Genomic DNA, 25,971 nt, shown 5'->3' on the forward strand with positions numbered 1-25,971 from the left:
TTGAATTTGGGCCTGCCTGTCTGCCAACCTAAATGAGTTGCAATGGGAATTTTCGAATGTGAGAGGCGTTTACTTAAAGCAATTTGGCGGGTTTGAATAAACTCATAAATTACAGGTTTGAAAGGAGCCAGTCCTTGCTTTCTCTCATACAGGCAGGACTGTATAGAAGGCTGATAGCTTCTTAAATTCTTAATGAGAAGGAGTTGATCCAGCTCCCATGCAGACGATCGGCTTATTAAGGTTTGTTTTGTACTAAATACAGTATGATAAGCTCATTCAAGGAAAGACAGTTTGTTCCACATCTCTGGTAAGAAAAAGTGACAACTCTGGACAAAATCGAATTTCCCTTCTTAATGTACCTTCAAATAATGCTCCTAAAATGACTCTGTATTGTTTTAATCACCATTAACCTGATCCTGACATTAATTCTGTTCAGACACTTGTCATATCTGTCTCATGAAGTAAGGTGAACATTGAAAGCTTTTTTGGAAGCAGGTAAGGTACTCAAGCTCATAAACTGGATTATTTGGATTGTATGTAAATACTTTCAGAGCTTCGGCTCTCTTCTATCTCTGAAAAGAATTAGGCTTTAGTTTAATGACTTGCTAGTGAGAAAATGGTCTCAATGCTTCCTTAAATGCCTAAAGTGATGAACATCACTTAGGCTTGTATAACCACCCATCCTCAAGAGGACCAGTGGTAATAATAGTTCTTGCATTGACGGTCTGAGGAAAACCGCTCAGACTGAAAAAGTAAATATTTTTAGGTTTTGAGACTATAAAGCACTCTCACACGATAAAGTCTTTTGGAAGGTTCATTGACATTTTCAAGCTACCTAGCTTACAGTTTCATAAGGAAAGTACTAAGTTGATCGTTGCTACCCTAGTGGCCTGAAAAGTAGGTGTGTCTTTCAAAAACGTTTCACCGGGGAGGAGTGAGCCTCTTGGCTGAAGTAGACACGTGAGACTATGTGGGCAGCTCCTGTCTGGAAGAAAGATGAGAAGGCAGAGGGGGACAGGAGCTGGTTGAGTGGACACAGGGAATACAGGGTGGAGACCGGAGGTGTGCGGTGTCTCATTAGGGGAAGAGCAGCTAGGAGTACATAGCAAGGTGTGTATAAGTATTTGTATGAGACTGACTTGATTTGTAAACTTTCACTTAAAGCATAATTTAAAAAAAAAGTTTCACTGGGGAGATGCTGACATATTGAGAGAGTATGGTTGCTTATTTTAGACAACAAGTAAATGTAATCTTTTTACAGGTACAATACACATTTTTTGTTTATACATTAATCACCACTGCTTAAAGTATAATTACATGTCAAAATAGTGTGATTAGAATCCTGTAGTTCTAAGATAAGTTTGGAACCATTAATAAAACTTGCTTCAGTGACAGATAAAACTTAATCATAAAAACAGTAAAATCTCATTTTTAACTGGTGAATTTAGTTATTATCTACACATCTATTTAAGTTTGGGATACAAAGACCATGAGAGAAGTCTTTACCTGAGAGAGACGCTCTATAGTTTGTGTAGGACTCCTTGGAACCAAAATGGCGTCAGACATAGTGCACTGTTTGTCAGATGCCCTGATAGGGTGTGCCCTGCTTAGGAAGCGAGGCGGGTGAGAGAGACACTGGAGAGAGACATTGAAATGTGCTGATCATCCTTATTTTGCAAAAGAGGAACAGTTCTAACTAGTTTAATCTGATTCTGCATGCAGTGTCTTTTTACACCCCATCTCCATATTTCAGCTGTATTGTTTTTTCTGCATCAGGGCAACAACAGGAACATTGTTCCAATGAGAATTTTTATAAATAATAACAAGTACTGTTTCTTTGGATAGCAATCAATACATGCAGATAAGTTAGGTGTGACAAGCTTTGGGTCTTCAAACTGTAGTCTCTGTCCTCCTGAAACCATGTAAGTCACTGGGCAGTTGTTGAGCAGTGTTAAGTGTCTGTTCAACCATAATATTCTCAGGCAGGGAGTCAGCCTTTTAAAACCCACAGAGGAGCATTCCCCAGACCTGGAGCTGTAGTTTGAAGAAAGAAGCTCCTTGGTGATGACAATAAAGTATGTGAAGAGGGCTCACAAATATGATTGACATCCTTCTTTTGGTTCTTATAATATTGGTTGTTTTCCCTGTAGATTTACTTTGAAGTAAGGATTCATTGAGGAATAGCCTCTCCAAACACAAGGTGTTGTTTGGGTTGACAAACAAGACAACTCACCGCAGTGAATTTGAGGTGTTGCGAATATAAAACAAGGGACCTGGGCAGAGAATATGTTGTTTTTTTTACTTATTGAAGAATTAAAATACGTTCAATACAAGAAAAATAGGTGGGTGATTGCTCAGTGTATCTTTAGTTCAGTTATTTTCATACACCCCTTTAATTTATTTGTATGGCCTTCCGATGGCTGCTAAGTAGCATCATGTTCCTCTTATATAGGCAACACGTTTATAACCCATTCACTTCATATTACGATATGCTGAAATCGATTGGGCAAAAAAAGTTAAGAGGAACAAATGCCCCTGCTTTATTTATATTTGCTTATATTTTTAAGTTCTTATATACAACTTTTCTCAGCATTTAAATTGTTTTAGTTACGCTATTTATAAGTAAAATTGTTTTACTTGTGACATTTTAATATTTTACTAAGATTGCTCCAGGTAAGCTTATTTGGTAGCTCATATTATGCCTTGATTTTCTTCTGTATTTTTGTTAACTGGATTTTGAAAATTTGATTTCAAAACGACTGTTAGATTATCCTGCTTATTGATAACAATATTCATTTGTAAGAATTACTCTGAAACCTTACTGCTGAACTATGTAAGTGGATTTGTTTTATTTTTTATTAATCTTTTCTGTGGAAAAACAATTTAAACTTTAATATATAAATTAAATATAAAATATATATTGAATATTTTTTTAAGTTATGCCTTTAAACTAACATGTTGGGTGCTGTCAAGTCGATTCCGACTCATGAGGACCCTATAAACAACAGAACGAAACACTGCCCAGCCCTTGCAGCATCCTCACATTCGTTGCCATGTTTGAGCCCATTACTGCAGTAAATGTGTTAATCCATCTCGTTGAAGCTTTTCCTCTTTTTTGCCCACCCTCTATTTTACCAAGCATAATGTCCTTCTCCAGGGACTGGTCCTTCCTGATAACGTGTCCGAAGCATGTGAGACAAAGTCTCGTCTTCCTTGCTTCTCAGCAGCATTCTGGCTGTACTTCTTCCAAGATGGATTTGTTCGTTCTTCTGGCAGTCCGTGGTATATTAAGTACTCTTCACCAGCGCCATAATTGAAAGGCATTAATTCTTCCATCTTCGTTATTCACTGTCCAGCTTTCAGATGCCTATGAGGCGGCTGAAAACACATGGCGCTTGAGTCAGGCAAACCCTAGTCCTTAAAACTCACATGTCATCAGCTTATTTTTTGGTAGCTTTTCTCTTTTTAGTGTTTAATATCCCTGAACAAGTTAGCAGATTCATGAGCTAGCTTACTTCATGATACTTTACTTTATGAATTCTCCTGTGAAGGATGTGATAATATGCTTATTTTAAATAAAATATTTTGGTTATGGAATTTAGCATCTGTAGAATTAGAACATACCTGTGGAAATTAAAAGAATCATTTAATGACTGTCAATAACAATTCACTTCACAAACTTCTTTGAGAATCTGCTGTTTTCCAGGCTAGAAGAGTAGGCTTAGTACATACAAAGCCTTAGGCTTAGTAATGTAATTGAGGATAACCAAAAAACCAAACCAAACCCAGTGCTGTTGAGTCGATTCTGACTCATAGCGACCCTGTAGGACAGAGTAGAGCTGCCCCATAGAGTTTCCAAGGAGCACTTGGCGGATTCAAACTGCCGACCCTTTGGTTAGCAGCTATAGCACTTAACCACTACGCCGCTAGGGTTTCCTATAATTGAGAATAGGGCAAAGTTAATGAACTTCCTAATTACTTATTTGATGAATTGACATTTCCTCTTTAGAATTGTTACATTCTCACTAAAGGTAGATATTTTCCACAGTGATCTTTTCTCTCATTTGATCTTCTGGGCAGTCGCATCCATTACTGCATCTCCAGTTAAGACTGCAGTGCTGATAGTTCTTAAATACGCTTCCAGTCATGGACTCCAGATCACTGAACACCTCCACCTGGGTGCCAGGTAGGCATCTCAGACAGCATTTCCCAAACTGAAAACATGTTCTTCCTGCCCTCCTCATATATCTGTTCTTGTTTTGTCTGTGTGAATGGCATAGATTGCCTAGGTGTCAGCTACTACTGATTTTTTTTCACCTTCTGTTTCTTTCCTGCCTCACTCCTTCCCATGTACTACATCACCAACATCTACCTGATTCGGCCGCCTAATATCCCATGACTGTTTTCTTTCTTCTCTGTTCTCACTGTTGGACAAGTTCTGCTATGGCATTCTCTCTCATCCATTTTCTACTTGCTGCCAGAGCCATCTTCTTAATATAATATCGTCACAATCCCTCTTTCAAGTTTTCACAAGCTTTCTGTCACCACATGGTAAACATTCAACTCATTGGCACGGCATTCAGACCTTTCCTATCATTTTTCCCGTACCCACTTAAGCCCTACTCATATGAAATAACGTGCCATTCCAGGAGCACCGGTATTTACTTAGTGTATTATAGTCGCCTCTGCCAGAAACACCTCTCTCCTATTGGCTAATTTGTTTTAGAAATTTAGAGCTTGAGATACTAATGGAGCATCCAGCTGTTGTTGTTAGATGCCGTTGAGTCGGTTCCGACTCATAGCGACCCTATGCACAACAGAACGAAACGCTGCCCGGTCCCGAGCCATCCTTACAGTCGTTGTTATGCTTGAGCTCATCGTTGGAACTATTGTGTCAGTCCACCTCGCAAAGGGTCTTCTTCATTTCCCCCCAACCCTGTACTCTGCCAAGCATGATGTCCTTTTCCAGGGACTGATCTCTCCTCACAACATGCCCTTGCCTTTAAGGAGCATTCTGGTTGTACTTCTTCTAAGACAGATTTATTCGTTCTTCTGGCAGTCCATGGTATATTCAGTGTTCTTCACCAGCACCACAATTCAAAGGCATCAGTTCTTCTTCGATCTTCCTTATTCATTGTCCAGCTTTCACATGCGTATGATGTGATTGAAAATACCATGGCTTGGGTCAGGCTCACCTTAGTCTTCAGGGTGACATCTTTGCTCTTCAACACTTTGAAGAGGTCCTTTGCAGCAGATTTGCCCAATGCAGTGCGTCTTTTGGTTTCTTGACTGATGCTTCCATGGCTGTTGATTGTGGATCCAAGTAAAATGAAATTCTTGACAACTTCAGTCTTTTCTCCGTTTATCATGATGCTGCTCACTGGACCAGTTGTGAGGATTTTTGTTTTCTTTATGTTGAGGTGTAATCCATACTGAAGGCTGTGGTCTTTGATCTTTATTAGTAAGTGCTTCAAGTCCTCTTCACTTTCAGCAAGCAAGGTTGTGTCATTTGCATAACACAGGTTGTAATGAGTCTTCCTCCAGTCCTGATGACCAACAGAACGTCTTCCTCTTTTCTCCTCTTAGGTTAGACATTATCTCGTCTGTAAAACTCTCCTAACAACCCCAACATAGAGGCATTTCTCCCCAGTTCCCATGACAGTATCTTGTACTAGTATTACAGTAGTATGCATTGCTTATTATAGTTACAATAATTAAGTGATTTTTCTTTGTTTATTTACTCCCTTTCCCTGACTGTGGGTGTTTCAGAGGCATGCGTGGGATCTACTTCATCTTTGTATCCATCCCTCACTGGCTAGCAGCAACTTGCACATACATAGTAATTGTTTGAATTAATGAATGAATGTTTATTCTGTAACAGAATATCCAATGCTTGCTTTTTGCAGTAATTGTAGACTCTAGAAAAACAGTAATGGAAACCTTGGGTTGGCAAGTCACTTACGCTCTTTGTGCCTCAACTTTTTCATCTATAAAATAAAAGGATAATAACTGTGTCTGTCTGATGGGTTGTTCTGCCGGTTACATTAGTTAATGCATGTATAAGCTTAATATGCTCTGATGGTTGCACAACTGTGTAAATGCGTTAAAAAAGCATTGGATTTAAACTTTAAATAGGTGAACTTTAATGGCATGTAAGTTACACATCAGTAAAGCTGTTTGACATAGAGTGTGCTCTTGAACTTAGAGTAGCTAAAGCAAATGGAACAAAATGATCATGTAAAAGAGCTGAACAGAAAGTTTCAAAGGGAAGCCCGAGAAGACATAGTAAGGTATTATAATGAATGGTGCGAAGACTTGGAGTTAGAAGACCGAAAGGAAAGAACACGCCTGGTATTTCTCAAATTGAAAAACCTGAAGAAAAACATTCAGGCCTCTAGTTGCAATATTGAAGGATTCAAAGGGGAAAATATTAAACGACCAGGAAGCATTAAAAGAAGATGGAAGGAATACATAGAGTCACAGTACCAAAAAGAATTGATTGATGTTCAGCCATTTCAGGAGGTAGCATATGATCAAGAACTGATGGTACTGAAGGTAGGAGTCCAAGCTACACTGAAGACATTGGTGAAAAACAAGGCTCTAGGAAATGACAGAATACCAGTTGAGAAGTTTCAGCAAACGAATACAGTGTTGGAGGTGCTCACTTGTTGTGTATGGCAAGAAATTTGGAAGACAGCTACCTGGCCAGCTGACTGGAAAGAGATCCATATTTGTACCCATTCCAAAGAAAGGTGATCCAACAGAATGAGGAAATTATCTAACAATATTATTAATGTCACATGCAAGTAAATTTTTGCTGAAGATAATTAAAAACTTGTCGAAGCAGTACATCAACAGGGAACTGTCAGGAATTCAAGCTGATTCAGAAGAGGATGTGGAAAAAGGGATATTGCTGATGGCAGATGGATCATGGCGAAGGCAGAGAATACCAGAAAGATGTTAACTGTGCAGACTCATTTGACTGCATGGATTATAATAAGTTATGGGTAATATTGCAAAGAATAGGAATTCTGGAACACTTAATTGTGCTCATGAGGAACCTGTATATAGACCAGAGGCAGTTGAACAGAACAAGGGGAATACTGAGTGGTTTAAAGTCAGGAAAGGTATGCATCAGAGTTGTATCTTTTCGTTGTACTTATTCAGTCTGTATGCTGAGCACATAATCGGAGAAGTAGGGCTGTATGAAGAAGAATGCAGTGTCGAGACTTGAGGAAGACTCATTAACAACCTACGTACCGTATGCTGATGACACAACCTTGTTTGCTGAAAGTGAAGAGGACTTGAAGCACTTACTGATAAAGATCAAAGATTACAGCCATCAGTATGGGTTACACCTCAACATAAAACAAAAATTCTCACAGTTAGACCTGTAAGCAACATCATGATAAATGGAGAAAAGATTGACATTGTCACGGATTTCATTTTAGTTGGATCCACAATTAGTGCCCATGGAAGCAGCACCCAAGAAAGCAAACCATATATTGCATTGGGCAAATCTACCACAAAAGACCTCTTTTAAAGTGTTAAAAAGCAAAGATTTTACCTTGAGGACTGAGGTGTGCCTGAACCAGGCCATGGTATCCTCAGTGGCCTCGTGTGTGCAACAGCTGGACAGTGAGTAAGGAAGGCCTAGTAAGAATTCACTTCTTTGAATTATGGTGTTGGTGAAGAATCTTGAGTATTTCATGGACTGCCAGAAGAACAAATAAATCTGTCTAGGAAAACGTAACAGCCAGAATGCTCCTTAGAAGCAAGAATGGCGAGCCCTCGTCTCACGTACTTTATAGACATATTATGAGGAAGGACCAGTCCCTAGAGAAGGCATCGTGCTTGGTAAAGTAGAGGGCCAGCAAAAAAAAAAAGGAGGACCCTCAATTAGATGAGTTGACACAGTGGCTGCAACAGGGCTCAAACGTATCAATGAGCGTGAGGATGGTGTAGCACCGGGCGGTGTTCTGTTATGTTGTACACAGGGTCGCTATGAGTCGGAACTGACTAGACAGCATGTAACAACATCAGCAGAGCTGTTTACAAAAAGGTGGTAGGGCACATAACCGACTCAAAGAACTGTAAGATTGTGTGGCTGAAGTGCATAAATGAGAGATTGAGCTGAGACTGGAGGAGTCCTCAAGGAGCTGACCCAGCAGGGTATTTTTTTAGTATGATGATATTGCCTGCAGAGCAGTAGGCACTACTGAGTGTTCTAAGGAGCGGGATCCACTCATGTTTTCGTGTCGTGTAGATCCCTCTGGCAACAGGGTGAGAGAAGAGATTGGAGGTAATCTCAGCCTGTAGGTAGCTTGGACTGAGGGAATGGATTTTGAAGGAACTGGGTAGGGTGGGGTGATATTTAGGCATAAACTACTCAGGGATTGGTGATATATTAGAGGGAACTGTGAAGGGTGATGTAGAAAGAGGTGTTGTGTATAACTTGAGAATTCTGACTTGAGTAATTGGATGGATCATGCTACTATCGCCAAGATGGGGAACATGGAAGATGACTCAGTCTTTGCAGCAGAAGTTATGGGTTCCGTCTTGAACTTATTTAATACGAGATGCCGTTGAGATGTGCAGGTCTACTTAGAGGAGAGGTCTAGGTTAAAGATGTATAGTTGCGTTATTTGTCTGTGGTTAGTAACTGAAGATACAGCCTTTGAGCTTGCTGAGGGAGAGGAGAACTCCCTAGTGCTGGTTTTGAGGCATTCTAGCCTGGTAGCTGGGTGAGGGAGAGTTCACATTTCCACCCCATATATACTAAATCAGAATCTACATTTTAAGAAAATCCCCAGGTGATTCCTACATTTAATAAATTTTGAGAACCACTGATCGTCTAGTGGTTCTAGAATTGGTCCCTAAGCAGCAGCTTTAGTATCTCCTGGGAACTTGTTAGAATTGCAAATTCTTGGCAGGGGTTTGAACCTAAAGGAACTTGTCTGAAGCCCAGAATGTGAAGTGCAGAGGAGAACTAGGAGAGTGAGGTGGAAGAGGTGGGGAGTAAGTAAGTTTAGATGTGAGAGTTGATCAACAGTGTCAGGTGCTTTTCAGGGTCAAGAAAAACAATGTCTCTAAGCTGCCAATTCGATTTGGTGTTGTAGAGATTTTTAATAGCATAAATGAGAACTGCTTTGGAGGAGTGATATATGATGGGGGTGAGGGCCAGTTTGGAGTAAACTGAAGAAGAAATTTACGGAGAAGAAGTAAATGGAGATAGTAAGGTTTTGTGGAGTTGAGGCAAATGTTAAAGAAGTGGGTTAAAGGGGATGGAAGATGTAGTCCGAAATTATTTTTTAAGAATGCGAAAGTTTGAGTAAGTTTCATTGTCAACAAAAGGATGTAGTTCATGAGACATCATAATTGCCAATGTAAAATTTCTGAGTAGGTAATCAGGAGTGGAGAGGTGAGCCTTAAGAAGGTGGGAAACTACCTCTAGCCTAACAGGAACAGAGAGGACAGGCGAGGAGGAAGTTCCATTTGGTTATGTTGGTAAATTGAGAGAGGGCTGGTGAGGTTATCTGCTGAGGGTGAGGTTTAGAGAGGCAAGCACAGCTGAGGGCCCATTTGAGGTTGGCAATATGTAATGAAGTTTGAGTGCTCAGTTCTGTGACGTGTGACTTTGTGCTGTAGTGCTGGAGCAGATGCGGAGGAAGTGGAAATTAAGATAGGAAAAAGCTCAAGAAAAACAAGGACGATTTCTCCTAGCGATCCAGTGCTTTGAGCGACGAGACTTCCTGTAAAAGATCAGCTCATAGAAAACTTATTTCCTAAAAACAATACACAGTATTTAGTTTTATGTAGTTTTTAAATGGTGCACACAACAGTAACAACATATTAATGTGCAAGACTTGTAGTGTTTCACTTTATTTACTTTTTAAAGAATGTTACATTCTTTTTTAATCTAACACTCTACAGTTTAAACAGGTGTGTTAAGCATTCATTTCTGTTCATGGAGCAAATGTTTAGTGTTTTATGTACCACAAACTTAATAGTGTGTTGCTTTTCAAAATTAAAGTGTCCAGTCTGTTTGGCAGTAAATCCATAGATACGCTTCTAGTAGTATGCAACCAAAACTTTAGTTAAGAAAAGTTTTTACAGGAGGTTGGAGAGTTTCATATTCTGAATAACAAAGTTACTTTGTCCTATAAGAATTTTGGTAATCTCAGGTTTTTTAAAAATAACGATACCCTAAAACCAAATGATCACAGGGCAAATCCAGAGTCGAGTTACCTTTAGCTTTAAAACTAGAGCAGTTGCCTTTCTTTTATTCACCACCAGCAAATTGTGTCTTAAATATTCACACCAGATACTCAAAGCACAGCCACTCCAACTAAAGCAACTTACCTGTAGAGCATCAGTCCAGGTCTGAACTAATGGTGCCAGCAAGTGGAGCGTTTCTCTCAAATTCATTGCTTCCTAACTCCATTTCTTACCATGAGAACTCCATCTGTTAGAAAGATACCAGTATTTATTACAGCTGGTAGGAATTGTGCCCAAAAAACCCACTGCTGTCAAGTCAATTCTGACGCGTAGTGACCCTGTAGGACAGAGTAGAACTGCACCATAGAGTTTCCAAGGAGTGCCTGGCGGTTTCGAACTGCTGACCTATTGGTTAGGAGCTGTAGCACTTAACCACTACGCCACCAGGGTTTCCTGGAATTGTCCCACTGCTTGGAATAACCATACGTTAGAGCTTGTTGAAATGAAGAAATGCTACTACTCTGGTTTTGAAACCAAGGAAATAAATGATTTTTAGATTTGATTAGGATTATAGTTGTGAGCCAATTAAAATGCTCTTGATATTCAAGTTAATCTGTTGTGGGTATTCCTAAATTAAAGAACTATATTTCAAGAGATTGTTCTAAAGCATTTTTTTCTGTTACACGAAACTATTGTATCCACTGATTTTTATAAATTATAAATGTTTTGAGAATAAAATTTGAAATGTAACATTTTAAAAGTATACTAATTTTATGTAGTCTGGAATTTTCATGATAAAGAAAAAAAACTTCTAAAAAGTACAGGTAACTTTTAGAAACTGTGTATCTAATAGAAAAGTAGTAACAACGAAAGCTGGGTGAAAATACAAATAATACTTGTGCTCTGTAGCGTCTTCTCTGCACTTAACTCAGCTAGCGTGTCAGATGAATACCCCCAGGTACAGGGAAATGGTCAAGTTCACTATGTGTGTATCCTTTATAGTGAACAAGCATATTTTAATGTAATCTTAACAGATAGTCAGTTTTCATGGGGAAAAACACAGCGTAGTCAAAACTGTCCAAGAAGAAGTCCAATTTTAACCTCTGTTAGAGAAACTCAGTGGTATTTTCCCAAAAAGGTTAGCAGTTATTTTGTTCAGATTTTTTTTTTTTTTAGTAAAACAGTTATTGAGTGGGTGATAAAATGAGCCCTCACGTGTCTGTCAGTTTGTTGTACTGTGGGGGATTGTGTGTTGCTGTGATGCTGGAAGCTATGCCACCGGTATTCAGATACCAGAAGGGTCACCCATGGAGGACAGGTTTCAGCTGAGCTTCCAGACTAAGACAGACTAGGAAGAAGGACCCAGCAGTCTACTTCTGAAAAGCATTAGCCAGTGAAAACCTTATGAATAGCAGCAGAATATTGCCTGATATAGTGCTGGAAGATGAGCCACCCAGGTTGGAAGGCACTCAAAAGATGACTGGGGAAGAGCTGCCTCCTCAAAGGAGAGTCGACCTTACTGACGTGGATGGAGTAAAGCTTTCGGGACCTTCATTTGCTGATGTGGCATGACTCAAAATGAGCAGAAACAGCTACAAACATCCATTAATAATCATAACCTGGAATGTATGAAGTCTAAATCTAGGAAAATTGAAATCGTCAAAAATGAAATGGAATGCATAAACATCAATATCCTAGGCATTAGTGAGCTGAAATGAACTGGTATTGGCCATTTTGAATTGGACAATCATACAGTCTACTATGCTGGGAATAACAACTCGAAGAGAAATGGTGTTGCATTCGTCGTCAAAAAGAATGTTTCAAGATCTATCCTGAAGTAGAACGCTGTCAGTGATAGGATAATATCCATACACCTACAAGGAAGACCAGTTAATCCAAGTATTATTCAAATTTACGCACCAACCACTAGGGCCAAAGATGAAGAAATAGAAGATTTTTATCAGCTGCTGCAGTCTGAAATTGATCGAACGTGCAATCAAGATACATTGATAATTATTGCCGATTGGAATGCGAAAGTTGAAAATAAAGAAGAAGGATCAGCAGTTGGAAGATAATGGCCTTGGTGATAGAAACAATGACAGAGATCGAATGATAGAATTTGGCAAGACCGACGACTTCTTCATTGCAAATACCTGCTTTCACCAGCATAAACGGTGACTGTACACGTGGACCTCACCAGATGGAACACACAGAAATCAAATTCACTACATCTGTGGAAAGAGATGAGGGAAAAGCTCAATATCATCAGTCAGAACAAGCCCGGGGCCAGCTGTGGAACAGACCATCAATTGTTCATATGCAAGTTCAAGCTCAAACTGCAAAAATCAGAGCAAGCCCATGAGAGCCAAAACATAACCTTGAGTATATCCCACCTGAATTTAGAGACCATCTGAAGAACAGATTTGACGCACTGAACACTGGTGACGTAAGACCGGACGAGTTGTGGAATGACATCGGGGACATCGTCCATGAAGAAAGGAAGAGGTCACTGAAAAGACAGGAAAGAAAGAAAAGACCAAGATGGATGTCAGAGGAGGCTCTGAAACTTGCTCTTGAGCGTTGAGCAGCTAAAGCAAAAGGAAGAATTGATGAAGTAAAAGAACTGAACAGAAGATTTCAAAGGGCCTCTCGAGAAGACAAAGTATTATCATGACGTGCCGGACAGTGAATAAGGAAGACCGAAGAAAAGTTGAGGCCTTTGAATTGTTGGTGTTGGCAAAGAATATTGAATATACCATGGACTGCCTAAAGAACGAACAAATCTGTCTTAGAAGAAGTACAACCAGAATGCTCCTTAGAAGCAAGGATGGCAAGACTGTGTCTTACATACTTTGGACATGTTGTCAGGAGGGATGAGTCCCTGGAAAAGGACATCATGCCTGGCAGAGTACAGGGTCAGCAGAAAAGAGGAAGACCCTCAACGAGGTGGCTTGACAGAGTGGCTGCAACAATGAGCTCAAGCAAAGCAGCGGTTGTAAGGATGGCGCAAGATCAGGCAGTGTTTCGTTCGGTTGTGCACAGGGTCGCTATGAGTCAGAACCAACTTGACGGCACCTAACAACAACAGTGACGTGCAAAGAGCTGGAGATGGAAAACCAAAAGGGAAGAACATGCTCGGTGTTTCTCAAGCTGAAAGAACTGAAGAAAAAATTCAAGCCTCGAGTTGCAATAGTGAAGGATTCCATGGGGAAAATATTAAATGATGTAGGAAGTATCAAAAGAAGATGGAAGGAATACACAGAATCATTATATCGGAAAGAATTAGTCAATATTCAATCATTTCAAGAGGTATGGCATATGATCAGGAACCGCGATGGTACTGAAGGAAGAAGTCCAAGCTGCTCTGACGGCATTGGCGAAAAACAAGGCTCCAGGAAATGCTGGAATATTAATTGAGATGTTTCAACAAACAGATGCAGCACTGGAGGTGCTCACTCATCTATGCCAAGAAATACGGAAGACAGCTTCTTGGCCAACTGATTGGAAGAGATCTGTATTTATGCTTATTCCCAAGAAAGGTGATCCAACCAAATGTGGAAATTATAGAACAATATCATTAATATCGCACGCAAGCAAAATTTTGCTGAAGATCATTTGAAAACAGCTGCAGCAGTGTATGGAGAGGGAACTGCCAGAAATTCAGGCCAGTTTCAGAAGAGGATGTGGAACCAGGGATATCATTGCTGATGTCAGATGGATCCTGGCTGAAATAAGATAATACCAGAAGGAGGTTTACCTGTGTTTTATTGATTATGCAAAGGCATTTGACTGTGTGGATCATAACACACTATGGATAACACTGCAAAGAATGAGAATTCCAGAACACTTGTGCTCATGAGGAACCTTTACATAGATCAAGAGGCAGTTGTTTGGGCAGAACAAGGGGATACTGATTGGTTTAAAGTCAGGAAAGGTGTGCATCAGGGTTGTATTCTTTCACTATACCTATTTAATCTGTATGCTGAACAAATAATATGAGAAGCTGGACTCTATGAAGAAGAATGGGGCATCAAGATTGGAGGAAGACTCATTAACAACCTGTGTTATGCAAATGACACAACCTTGCTTGCTGAAAGTGAAGAGGACTTGAAGCACTTGCTAATGAAGATCAAAGACCACAGCCTTCAGTATGGATTACACCTTAATATAAAGAAAACAAAAATCCTTACAACTGGTCCAGTGAGCAGTATCATGATAAACGGAGAAAAGATTGAAATTGTCAAGGATTTTCTTTTACTTGGATCCACAATCAACAGCCATGGAAGCATCAGTCAAGAAATCAAAAGACGCATTTCATTCGGCAAATCTGCTGCAGAGGACCTCTTCAAAGTGTTAAAGAGCAAAGATGTCACCCTGAAGACTAAGGTGAGCCTGACCCAAGCCATGGTATTTTCAATCACATCATATGCATGTGAAAGCTGGACGATGAATAAGGAAGACCAAAGAAGAGTTGATGCCTTTGAGTTGTGGTGGTGGTGAAGAATATTGAATATACCATGGACTGCCAAGAGAATGAACAAATCTGTCTTAGAAGAAGTACAACCAGAATGCCCCTTAGAAGCAAGGATGGCGAGACTGAGTCTTACATACTTTGGACATGTTGTCAGGAGGGATCAGCCCCTGGAGAAGGACATCATGCTTGGCAGAGTATAGGGCCAGCGGAAAAGAGGAAGATGCTCAACGAGGTGGATTGACACATTGGCTGCAACAATGGGCTCAAGCTAACAACGATTGTAAGGATGGCTCAGGACCGGGCAGTGTTTCGTTCTGTTGTGCATAGGGTCGCTATGAGTCGGAACCGACTCGACAGCACCTAACAATGACAACAACGTAAAATGAACACCTGTACTTTTGTGTAGTCATATAAGGTGGAAAACCCTTGTCAGGACACTGTGTGATACCGTGTGCACTAGTTCAGGATCTCATCTGTGCTGCCTGAGTTGGGGACCTATCATCGCATTTTTGTCTGATCTTGGATTTCCTGGTGTTCTCCATACTGGAACTAAAGGGCTGCTTCTAAAATGCAGGTCTAGCCATCACCTTCCCTAAGTTAAAACACTTGGATGAGTGACTTCTCATTATTCCTACAAGTGAGTCCAGTTGCTTGAACACGGCTTGCAAATGACTGTTACCTTACCAGCTTCATTGTACGTCGTCTTGATTCTGGGTATTTGAAGATGTTCTTCCTTCTTCTTAGAACTACCTGCACTCTTTCTCCACTTTTGCTTTAAGTTCCTTTAACTCTTTCTTATCCTTTGAGTCCCAAGTTATATGTAGAAAACCCCAAAGCCTTCCTTGCCCCGCTCACCACCAGCCCACATTTAGGATGTACTCTTGTACGTTCCTGGAAAGTCCCGATTGTCATATTTGTTGTAATTGCTTAATCATCTCTTAACCTGCTCCATCTCCACACCCCACACGAGTTTCCAGGAGGGCAGACTTTTATCTGTTAGTTAATACTTCTCTTGTAGAATAGTTCTCAAAAGTATTTTTTAAGAATACAATCATGTTTTTAAAGTTCCAAGGACTACACAGTCATGTGCTGTGTAACGTCCTTTTGGGCAACATCCAACCACATACACACCTGTAGTCCCATAGGGTTGTAATAGAGTTCAGAAATCCCCATCAGAGAATGGGATGTAGCAGATGTAACTGGACACAGCGAATGCACACACTTCCTGCGCGCAGCGTGCATATCTTATGTCTCTTGTGTGCAAAGCGATTGTGCCACCAGGCATACGATGGTACTATACATACATAAAGTATAATGCAGATGTCTTGATAATCAAATGCCAATGTTACCGGCTTAGGTATGTACCGTCCTGCATTTTGTATTATTATTTTTAATTGAACTTTCCCTGGTTACAAGTTAGAAGTTTACAGAATAACAGTGTATGCTTCAACTCGTAGGCAGCAGCATCCAATCTCATGTATCACATGTCTCTTTAGTGTTGTAGTGTTCTCTCTCAGCTTAATTTTCTTTCAAAAATATTACCTCGAAGTGGATCGTTGCTCCCAAACACAGCAAAACCCAGTGCTAATGATAGCAGCAAGAGGCAAAGGGGAAGGAAGTATTGACTCGAAGTGAAACAAAAGATTATTAAACAACGTGAAGGTGGAAAATCTGTGATGCTGTTGCTCTCAATTTAGGCATGTGGAGACAACGTCCAAATCACGTAATGCCTTATTTCACAGAACGTATTGTGGATGTTAAGCAGCATCACATGACTGTAATGTATTTAAAAAAAAAAAAAAAAAAAAGTTGATAGAGTATTTTATGAAAAAAGTAAGATATAAAGTTATATTTGTAGCAACTATTAAAGGGAAAAAGCCTGTTCATAATAAAAATCTAGAAGGAAATAAAAATGTTTTTCTAGAGTAGTAGATTATGGATAAATTTTAAAATACAATTTTAAGGGAATGTAGACACTCTCCTAGACTCAGATAGTACCTATATTCATTTGTTTATCAGTCCAGACTAATTAAGAGTTTTCTGCTTTCAGTCCTTGTGTATATTTCTCCCAAATAGAAATATGATGCCATCCTTTGTAGCGTAAGAATTTTCACTGTATTCTCCCATCTTGGTAGTGTATCATCGATAACCTTTTTCAAAATGGATCAGACTTGTATATATGGACGGGGTTGAGGGGAATCTGTTGAGGCAGGCAACTCTCTTCCTTAGTGATCTTATCAAATAGGATAGGGAGTTCCTTGGCAGCCAAAGTATGCCCGCTTCCTGTTGCTCATTTTGACATCATGTACAGTTTGCGCACTTCTGCAAGCCTTGATTCATGGACAATCATCCATGGCTTGGACGCGCTTCATCTCCTCTTGGACCATGCTTAACCCTCGGATTCTTAAAGTGATTTCCAGTACGTGGTTTTTCCTCACCACTTTTCAGTTTTTGTTTCTGTTGATAATTGTATCTTACTAAAAGTTACAGGCTCACTGTTGTTACTTTTATTAGCTATGATGTGATTCTTAATGTTCATACCAAAAAAAACCCAACCCATTGCCATCAAGTCAATTCCAGCTCATAGCGACCCTGCAGAACTGCCCCATGGGATTTCGAAGGAGCACCTGTTGGATTCCAACTGCCAGCCTTTTGGTTAGCAGCCAGGTTCTTAATCACTGCCCCATCAGGACTTCTATGTTCATAAAACACCTCAAAATATGTCGCAAATATAGCCAGCACCAAGAATCAACAACCATGCATAGTCAGTAGTACCATCACTGACCGCAAGCAAAGCTGCTGGGCACTGTTACTAACGTTGAAGGTCTTAAGTAGTGGAATTTCTTAAAGTGATTTCCTCAGAAATAATATATGCTGCACTCCAGCACAAGAGTGCTTTTAGTCATAATTGGTCCTACTGTAGAGGAAAAAGTTCCTAACCTCTTAGTTCTAGAATTGACTCCAGTACCTAACACTCAATCCCTGTAACTTAACTCTCACTGATGTATTTTATGCCTGCTTAAAAATGCGTTATTTAGATTGGTATATAGAGTGTTTCCCAAGAAATAGGGGAGTATTTGCAATTTACTTCAGAAGTAGAATATTCTTCATCCCTAAAAGGGACGTGGTGTTTACATTTCACGTTTTATTTATTGTCATATGATTCTTCAAGTGTTACTCCATAGCCCTTGTTAGATAGCCAAGCATAACAAGTATTCAAGTGTTTTGTTTACAAAGTGGCACAAATTCCTAATTTCTGTTTAATTTTACTCTAAAGTGCAGCTGATGGGAGACATAGGACCTTGTTACATACCTTACAGAGTTAAGAGGATCAGATGAGATAAGAAAGATTAAATACTTTATAAACTATAAGGCACTGTTAAAATACGGACTTTTATTTGCATCTGAGAAAAAGGCCTTTTATAAAAAGATAGATTTAATTACCCTTTTTTTTTTTTTTTTTCTAAACAAGGAAAAGTGAATCAAAGTTCTTAACTGTCTGGAACGAAATGGTGCAGAAGATTTAATCTTATTTGACTCCACGGTAGTTTCGTTGTTGTTGTTAATCATATCAAAAAAAAACTAAGCCAAACCTGTTGCTGTTGAGTGGATTCCAACTCGTAGTGACCCTGTAGGACAGAGTAGAACTGCTCCGTAGGGCTTCTAAGGAGCAGCCGGTGGGTTCGAACTGCCAACCTTTTGGTTAGCAGCCAAGCTCTTCATCATGCGTGGTAGAGGTCGAATATTCTTGGATGACATTTGAAGAAATTATCAGCCTTTTTTCCCGTTTACTTTGTTCTCTTTTGGCCGTAACTTGAGGTTCACAGTTTAAGTACGATATTTACTACAACAAGGGCCTGCCTTTGGATATCTTGTGGCACAACAAAGAGAAGGTGGGAAGCAACTAAAATCACTTATCTTGGATGTCACCATGGTGCCCACATCCAAAAATAGCTTGGGTGACTTGTCACATGGCTCTGAGCGCCAGGCATCTCTCTGCTCCTGGTCTTCTCTGAAATCAGCAGAAGTCTCACGAATGTCTCCTTGTGGGCAGTGAGGTATTAGAAGGGTTCTCGGACAAATGGGCATTAGACAGTAGTCTTGCCTGGACATCGTGCAGGATCATTTGGGGTAAGCTTAGCTCTGCAGTTACCCCCTAAAATGATGTGTAATAGTTTCATCTGTATTCTTTCTAGAGATGTCTATAGTCAGATACTTAGAAGCGCTTTGTGGTCTTCTTCCTAAATTTTCTCATTTGTTCTTCTACTGACAGCGTGTATAAACTTCATATTAATACCATGTTTAAACCAAATCCATTGCTGTCGAGTCGATTCCGACTCACAGTGACCCTAAAGGACAGAACTGTCTCACAGGGTTTCCAAGGAGCAGCTGGTAGATTCGAACTACAGATCTCCTGGTTAGCAGTCACAGGTACTGCACCACCAGGGCTCCAGTACCATTTGTACTGTCACTGAATTTGCTTTGTCTTTCTGCAAAGACTGTAAATCTCAAGGACAAGGACTGTCTCATTCTTTATATCACTGGGACAGTAACAGGCCTTTGATACGTAATCAGAATCAGATAAATTTCTTTTCCTTCCTGTACACTCAGTGTTCACTCTAAATGTTGTGCTGTCTGAGTCAGTTACCAACTCATAGCACCCCTGTGTACAACAGAACGAAACACTGCTTGGTCCTGCGCCATCCTCACAATCGTTGCTATGTTTTAGCTGATTGTTCTAGCCACTGTGTCAGTCCATCTCATTGAGGATCTTTCTGTTTTCACTGACCCTTTACCAAGCATGATGTCCTTCTCCAGGGACTGGTCCCTCCTGATAACACGTACAAAGTACATGGTAGTATAGTTTAACATAGTCCTACTGTTAGAATTTTTTGTCAGTTATTCATTGTAACATCCTACAGGATCTGTCTCTTACTTCCCTTCAGACTACCACTACCACATGCATACACTTTTTAGAATTTTTCTGCCTATCCCTGACAGACATCTCTCGCAACTGATAGTTTCTTAGGTCATCATTACCTTCAGATTCCTCCTTTTCTCTTCATCTTCCACTGTAGAGCAAGGGTCTGGTTTGTATTTATATATCATGGGGCTGCTCTGAGCTGGAATTGACTGGACAACAATGGATTTGTTCTATTGCTGTGACCATATAATCTGATAATACCTATCTAAAATATAATAAAAGTTTAGAGATCTTTTTTCTCTACAAAACAATGATCTGAACCCAGTAATGCTGATATTTTAGCCTGAATTGTGGACATACAGATCTTTCAAAGGTTTGTCATTCTTATTATAGCTTAGTGTAAAATATAAAATGTCAGATTGTACATACTGTGTTTAACATAGAAAGAAAAAAGAGCTTATTAGAGACGTGATTTTTTTCATTCTGAGGTCATTACTGGGGCCTTGGTGGTGCAGTGGTTAAGAGCTATGGCTGCTAACCAAAAGGTTGGCAGTTCTAATCCACCAGCCACTCCTTGGAAACCCTATGGGGCAGTTCTACCCTGTCTATAGGGTCGCTATGCATCAGACTCGACCTGATGGTACCAAGGTGTGGAGATCATTACTACTTTAGAATACATATATTTGTACCTTACTGAAGAAAGGCAGAACGTACCATCCTAATGTAAAACTCTTTATTAGTTTTATTTAGTTTAAATGAAGGTAACACTGGTGAAGAGCGAGCTTCTTGGATCAAGTGGACACATGAGACTATGTTGACATCTCCTGTCTGGAGGGAGGATGAGAGGGCAGAGGGGGCTAGAAGCTACTGGAATGGATACAAGGAGAGAGAGTGGAGGGGGAGAACTGTGCTCTCTCATTGGAGGGAGAGCAATTAGGAGTGTATGGCAAGGTGTATGTAAATTTTTTGTATGAGAGACTGACCTGATTTGTAAACTTTTCACTTAAAGCACAATAAAAATTAAAAAGAAAAAAAAAATGAAGGTAACACTATGTGTCTGTATTTTGAATGTTTTAAGCTTTTCTACTTAAATAATATGCTTCATTCTTTACCTTGTTCTGTCTGTTGTGGAGTTGTTGCTACTAAGCTAGGTGTTATGATTAAACGGGAGGATGTCAGTGTAATGGACAGCACAGAAAGATAAGGCGAGCCTCCCCTTGGTGTGTCTCTAACGTTTCGGCCAGCACATTTCTCAGTCAAACAGTAGGGTCTTCTTGGCATGTCATTTGAACTAAGGGCTTGCTTTGAAAAAGATAAGCCAGCTTTATTGCCCAGATGAAGTAATGATGCTAATTTATCTTTGCCTGTCCAGCTAAGCACAGCACTGTTGAAAGGGATAGTGAGAAATAACTGAGCCTTCTGATACAGCTACACAGTGTTGCATTTCTGTAAAGATTCTAGGTGTTTCACGTGGTTACATTTGTAAGCATCACTGTTTTTGTATTGAAATCAGCATCATATCTACATCATGGTTTGGTTTTTAGGTGCCGTCCAGTGGGTTCTGACTCATAGCGACCTATGTATGACAGAAGGAAACACTGCCCAGTCCTGCGCCATCCTTACTATGTTTTTGAGCCCATCATTGCAGCCACTGTGTCAGTCCATCTTATTGAGCGTCTTCTTTCTTGCTGACCTTCTACCTTAGCAAGCATGATGTACTCCTCCAGGGACTAGTCCCTCCTCCTAACATGTCCCAGGTACAAAAGACAGTCTTGCACCCCTCCCTTCTAAGGAGCATTCTGGCTGTACTTCATCTAAGACACATTGGTTCATTCTTCTGGCAGTCCATGGTATAGTCAGGATTCTTCACCAGCACCACAGTTCATTCTTCACCAGCACCACAGTTCAAGTGCATCAATTCTTCTTTGGTCTTCCTTATTTACAGTCCCGCTTTCACATGCGTATGAGGCGATTGAAGATACCATGGCTTAGATCAGGTGTACTTTAGTCCTCAAGGTGACATCTTTGCTTTTTAACACTTTAAAGAGGTCTTTTGCAGCAGATTTACCCCCATGCAATATGTCGTTTGATTTCTCAACGGCTGCTTCCATGGACGTTGACTTTGGATCCAAGTAAATGAAATCCTCGACAACTCCAGTGTTTTCATAATTTGTCATGATGTTGCTTATTGGGCTAGTTGTGACAATTTTTGGTATTTTTATGTTGAGGTGCAATCCATACTGAAGGCTGTAGTGTTTGATCTTCATCAGTAAGCGCTTCCTCTTCTCTAGGCAAGCAAAGTTGTGTTACTTGCATATCACAGGTTATTAATGAGTCGTCCTCTGATTCTGATACCGTATTTTTCTTCATATAGTTCAGCTTCTCAGATTATTTGCTTAGCATACAGATTGTCTAAGTATCGTGAAAGAATTCACCCCTGTTGCACACCTTTCCTGGTGTTAGATCACTGGGTATTCCCCTTGTTCTGTTCAAACAACTGTCTCTTGGTCTGTGCAAAGGTGTTCCACATAAGCACAATTAAGTGTTCTGCAATTTCTGTCCTTTGCAATATTATCCATAATTTAATTTGTTATAATCCACACAGCCCAATGCCTTTGCATAGTCAGTAACACACAGATAAACATCTTTGTGGTGTTCTCTGCTTTCAGCCAGGATCCCTCTGACATCAGCAATGATACCACTCTTTCCACATCCTCTTCTGAATCAGCTCGGATATCTGACAGTTCCCGTTCTACGTTCTACTGCAACCACTTTTGATTTGTCTTCAGCAGAATTGTGCTTGTTTGTAATATTAATAATTGATAATTTCCACATTCTGTTGGATCACTTTTCTTTGGAATGGGCACAAATATGGATGTCTTCTAGTTTTTTTGGCTAGATAGCTGTCTTCCAAATTTCTTGACATAGACCGGTGAGCACCTCTAACACTGCATCGTTTGTTTAAACCTCTCACTTGGGGAGGGCTAGGAGAGAGCGCAAAGAAGTGTTCAAGATGGAGACAATGGTTGTACGCGCATAGATGAAAAGGCATAGATCTCTCAGTGACTGGGCATGGCCTCTGTACGTATGTAGGATGTATGTTTAAAATAGAAGATCATGTGGGGCCAGATCATAGATAGCTTTAGATACTGAATCATTTATATATTTTTAGAGAACAAGAAACTTGAAAAGTTTTGAGACATGGGAATATTAAGAAATGTTAAGATGAAAGCTGTATTTTGGAAATTCAGTCTTGCCATTAGTATAGATTTATTGGTGGATGGGTGCTATTAATAGAATCTTGCAGTAGTTTTGGTAGTAAATCAACAACTAGGACAAGATCAACAACAGTAGATGGAAAGGGTAGGGCCAAATCCAAGGTAAATGGAGTGGCAAACATTATCAGGACTGGGAACAATCCTGGTTTATACCTGCTGTTGAAGCACAATATTAATAGTGCTTTTGAAAGTTTCTTGGTTTTAACAATAGATCACATGGTGACCCTGAAGATAGATTGCCATGAAGTTGATAAGCCGTTGCTGTTGAGCAATTCCAACTGTTAGTGACCCTGTAGGACAGAGTAAAACTGCCCCATAGGGTCTCCAAGATTGTAATCCTTATGGAAGCAGACTGCCACATCTTTCTCCTGTGAAACACCTGGGGGATTCTAACCACCAACCTAGAAGTTGGCAGCCGAGCACTTTTACCGCTGTGCCACCAGGACCCCTTATAGAATTGATAGCACTTGATAGTGATTAGATCAAGAAAGGGGAATGATGATGGCATAAGAAAGCAGAAAATATGTGCAGTCTTTTGAAATTCTTACGATCATTATAATTTCAATGAATTTTCCTTTTTGGGGAAATAAATGTAAAATTCTTGTTCCTGAATACCACAATCAAATCTTGTATGTTTAAAATCCCAGGTTTTTTTTTCCTACTAATGAACACATCTGAGCTTTGAAATATTTGCAAAGTGATAGATACTGAAGAAAATATACTGTATATTTAATCTTATCTAAGATTTTCATTCATTCCAACTAAGAGCAAGGCTTTTTATTTATTTATTTATTTATGAAAATATGCACAGCAGAACATACATACAGTTTCTACATGCACAGCTCAGTGTCACTGGTTAGTTTCTTTACATCATATCACCGTTCTCATTAATCTGTACCCATAATGTTACACCACCGTTGCCTTAGATGTAATACCCCCTAAACTTCTCATCTATGCTTTAGAGTTACTTTTGTCAATTTGATCTCATGTAGATAATTCTTTGATACAGTACAGCGCTCAAGGCTGACGTTCTTTACTAATGTAGCTAAGCTGTTGTTTAATTTGGAAACCCTGGTGGCGTAGTGGTTAAGTGCTACGGCTGCTAACCAAGAGGTCTGCAGTTCAAATGCACCAGGTGCTCTTTGGAAACTCTGTGGGGCAGTTCTGCTCTGTCCTATAGGGTCGCTATGAGTCGGAATCGACTCGACAGCAGTGGGTTTGGGTTTTTTTGGTTTGTTGTTTAATTTAAAGTTGACTTCAGAGGATAGTTTTGGTTTAAGGCTTAAAGATTTATTCAGAGCAGTAGATTCAGGGTGTGCTCCAGCCTCCAAGGATCTAGTAAGTCTGGATTCTGTAAGAATTTGAGATTCTGTTCCTTACTTTTCTCCCTTTTGATCAGAATCCAGCTTTGAGTCCATAGTGAAAGCGTTTGGTAACAGCAGCCAGGTACCATTCGGTTCTGGTGTCATGGCGTTGGAGGCATTAGTTCATGGAGGCAGTTAGACCTGCAGACCATTGCCTTCTCCAATTCCTGGGTTGCCGTCTTCCTCTGTTGCTTCCGGTGATGAGACCAATTGTCTTGTCTTGAATGGCTGCTGGCAAACTTTTAAGACCGAACCAGGGAAACAGAACAGAAACTTTTAAATGATACTAAGCCGGTTGACAACAGTCCCACAACCATGCCCTGAAACATTCAAAGAAAGCCAATCCCATGAGGTGTGTGGTTGTACCTAAGAAGTATCAGCAACTGCAGCCTCTTGTTTTTCTTTTTGGTTGCTGTTGTTGGTATAAAGTTATAGTTAAAACATTTGCCATTTCTCCCTTTTTCTGGTGGACCACTTACTCTGGTATCAGTTACGTTAGTCAGATTGTGTAGCCACTGCTCTTAATCAGTGCCAATTTTCTCATCACCCTTAGACCTAAACTCACCACTTTCCTGAGAATTTTAAGAGAAGTCTAATAAATTTGATATAGCTTACCTGGAATTTTTTCAAGTAGAAATGCAGCTAGTTGAGACCATCTTGTATGTTGGCACACTGTGGCCGTTACATCTCTGATAGGATGAGCTTCAGTGGGCCGCATCTCTCTGTTTCCTGGAGTTTTTCCCCTGATGTAAACAGGTGACCATTGTCACCTAGTATCTATTTTAAGACTGCATAGATGCAGCAGTGATGTATATGGACTGTCTGCAAATGCTTAATGTTCTTCTGTTTTCTGTATGTAGGCGGAAGGAGAAGACAGCCTTAAGAAGATGCAGCTGATGGAACTTGCGATTCTGAATGGCACTTACCGAGACGCCAACATTAAATCACGTAAGAACAAGACTGAGGCCCAGTGTTGCTGGCGTGCCAGCTCTCGTCTGCAGACCCTTCTCCTTTTCGCAGCACAGCTCGTGAACAGTTAAACCCGTAGGAAGAGTTGAAGTAATTGTGTCCCTTGATAACCAAGCACACTCTTATCAATTTTATTATATGCCAGCATATCTAAGCTTTGGGTTTTGTAACTTGAATACTTTCAGTGAAATTTCAACTGTAAATTCAAGAGTTGCCAGAAATTTTGTGTTCTGTTATCTACTGAATATTTAAGACTCTCAGCTTATTTTGTTAAATTTATGCACAAGACGGAAAATTTTGAAAGCTTTTCTTAAAAAAAAAAAAAAAACCTAATTTGGAACATACAGTCAAATTTATCTGAATGAAATTGTCTTTTTGTTAAATTCTGTCTTTTCACCTTGCTTGGCATGTTTTCTCAACAGTATTTTTTCCCTGTTGATTTCATGTATGAGTTCACAGAGATTACAGATTCCTGTTTTTACACATTTGAGTATGTTTTCAGAAGCTGTAAGAGCATTAGTTTTTTTTTAGTTTAAAATAGAATAACATGAAATGTATATTTTGAGACAATGTAAACTATAACATGTCATTTATATAAACATATTATCATTATATTAAAATTAACTAATGTTTTAGAGAAATAGAATTTTAAAGTCCCAGCCAACTTTCCAAACTGAAGGCAACGCAGTAGGTTTAGGAGTGGTTGCTTTATAAATGGTTGATTTTAATTTCCTCATGAGAATT

The 25,971-nt window shown here is 39.8% G+C and overlaps 1 protein-coding gene across 7 annotated transcripts in view; it reads left to right on the forward strand.

Annotated features, from left to right (window-relative positions):
- Positions 1-25,971, forward strand: part of QKI (QKI, KH domain containing RNA binding) — a 156,277-nt gene that overhangs the window by 117,061 nt on the left and 13,245 nt on the right. For all 7 annotated transcript variants that reach the window (XR_010323259.1, XM_064293120.1, XM_064293121.1 and 4 more), the window contains exon 5: positions 25,119-25,206. Coding sequence is in view for 6 of the 7 variants with exons in the window: in XM_064293120.1 (XP_064149190.1) it covers positions 25,119-25,206 (88 nt within the window). In the remaining variant the exon portion in view is untranslated. The remainder of the gene's footprint in view (positions 1-25,118; positions 25,207-25,971) is intronic.

Source organism: Loxodonta africana, chromosome 1 (genome assembly GCF_030014295.1).
Source record: "Loxodonta africana isolate mLoxAfr1 chromosome 1, mLoxAfr1.hap2, whole genome shotgun sequence".
NCBI lineage: Eukaryota > Metazoa > Chordata > Mammalia > Proboscidea > Elephantidae > Loxodonta > Loxodonta africana.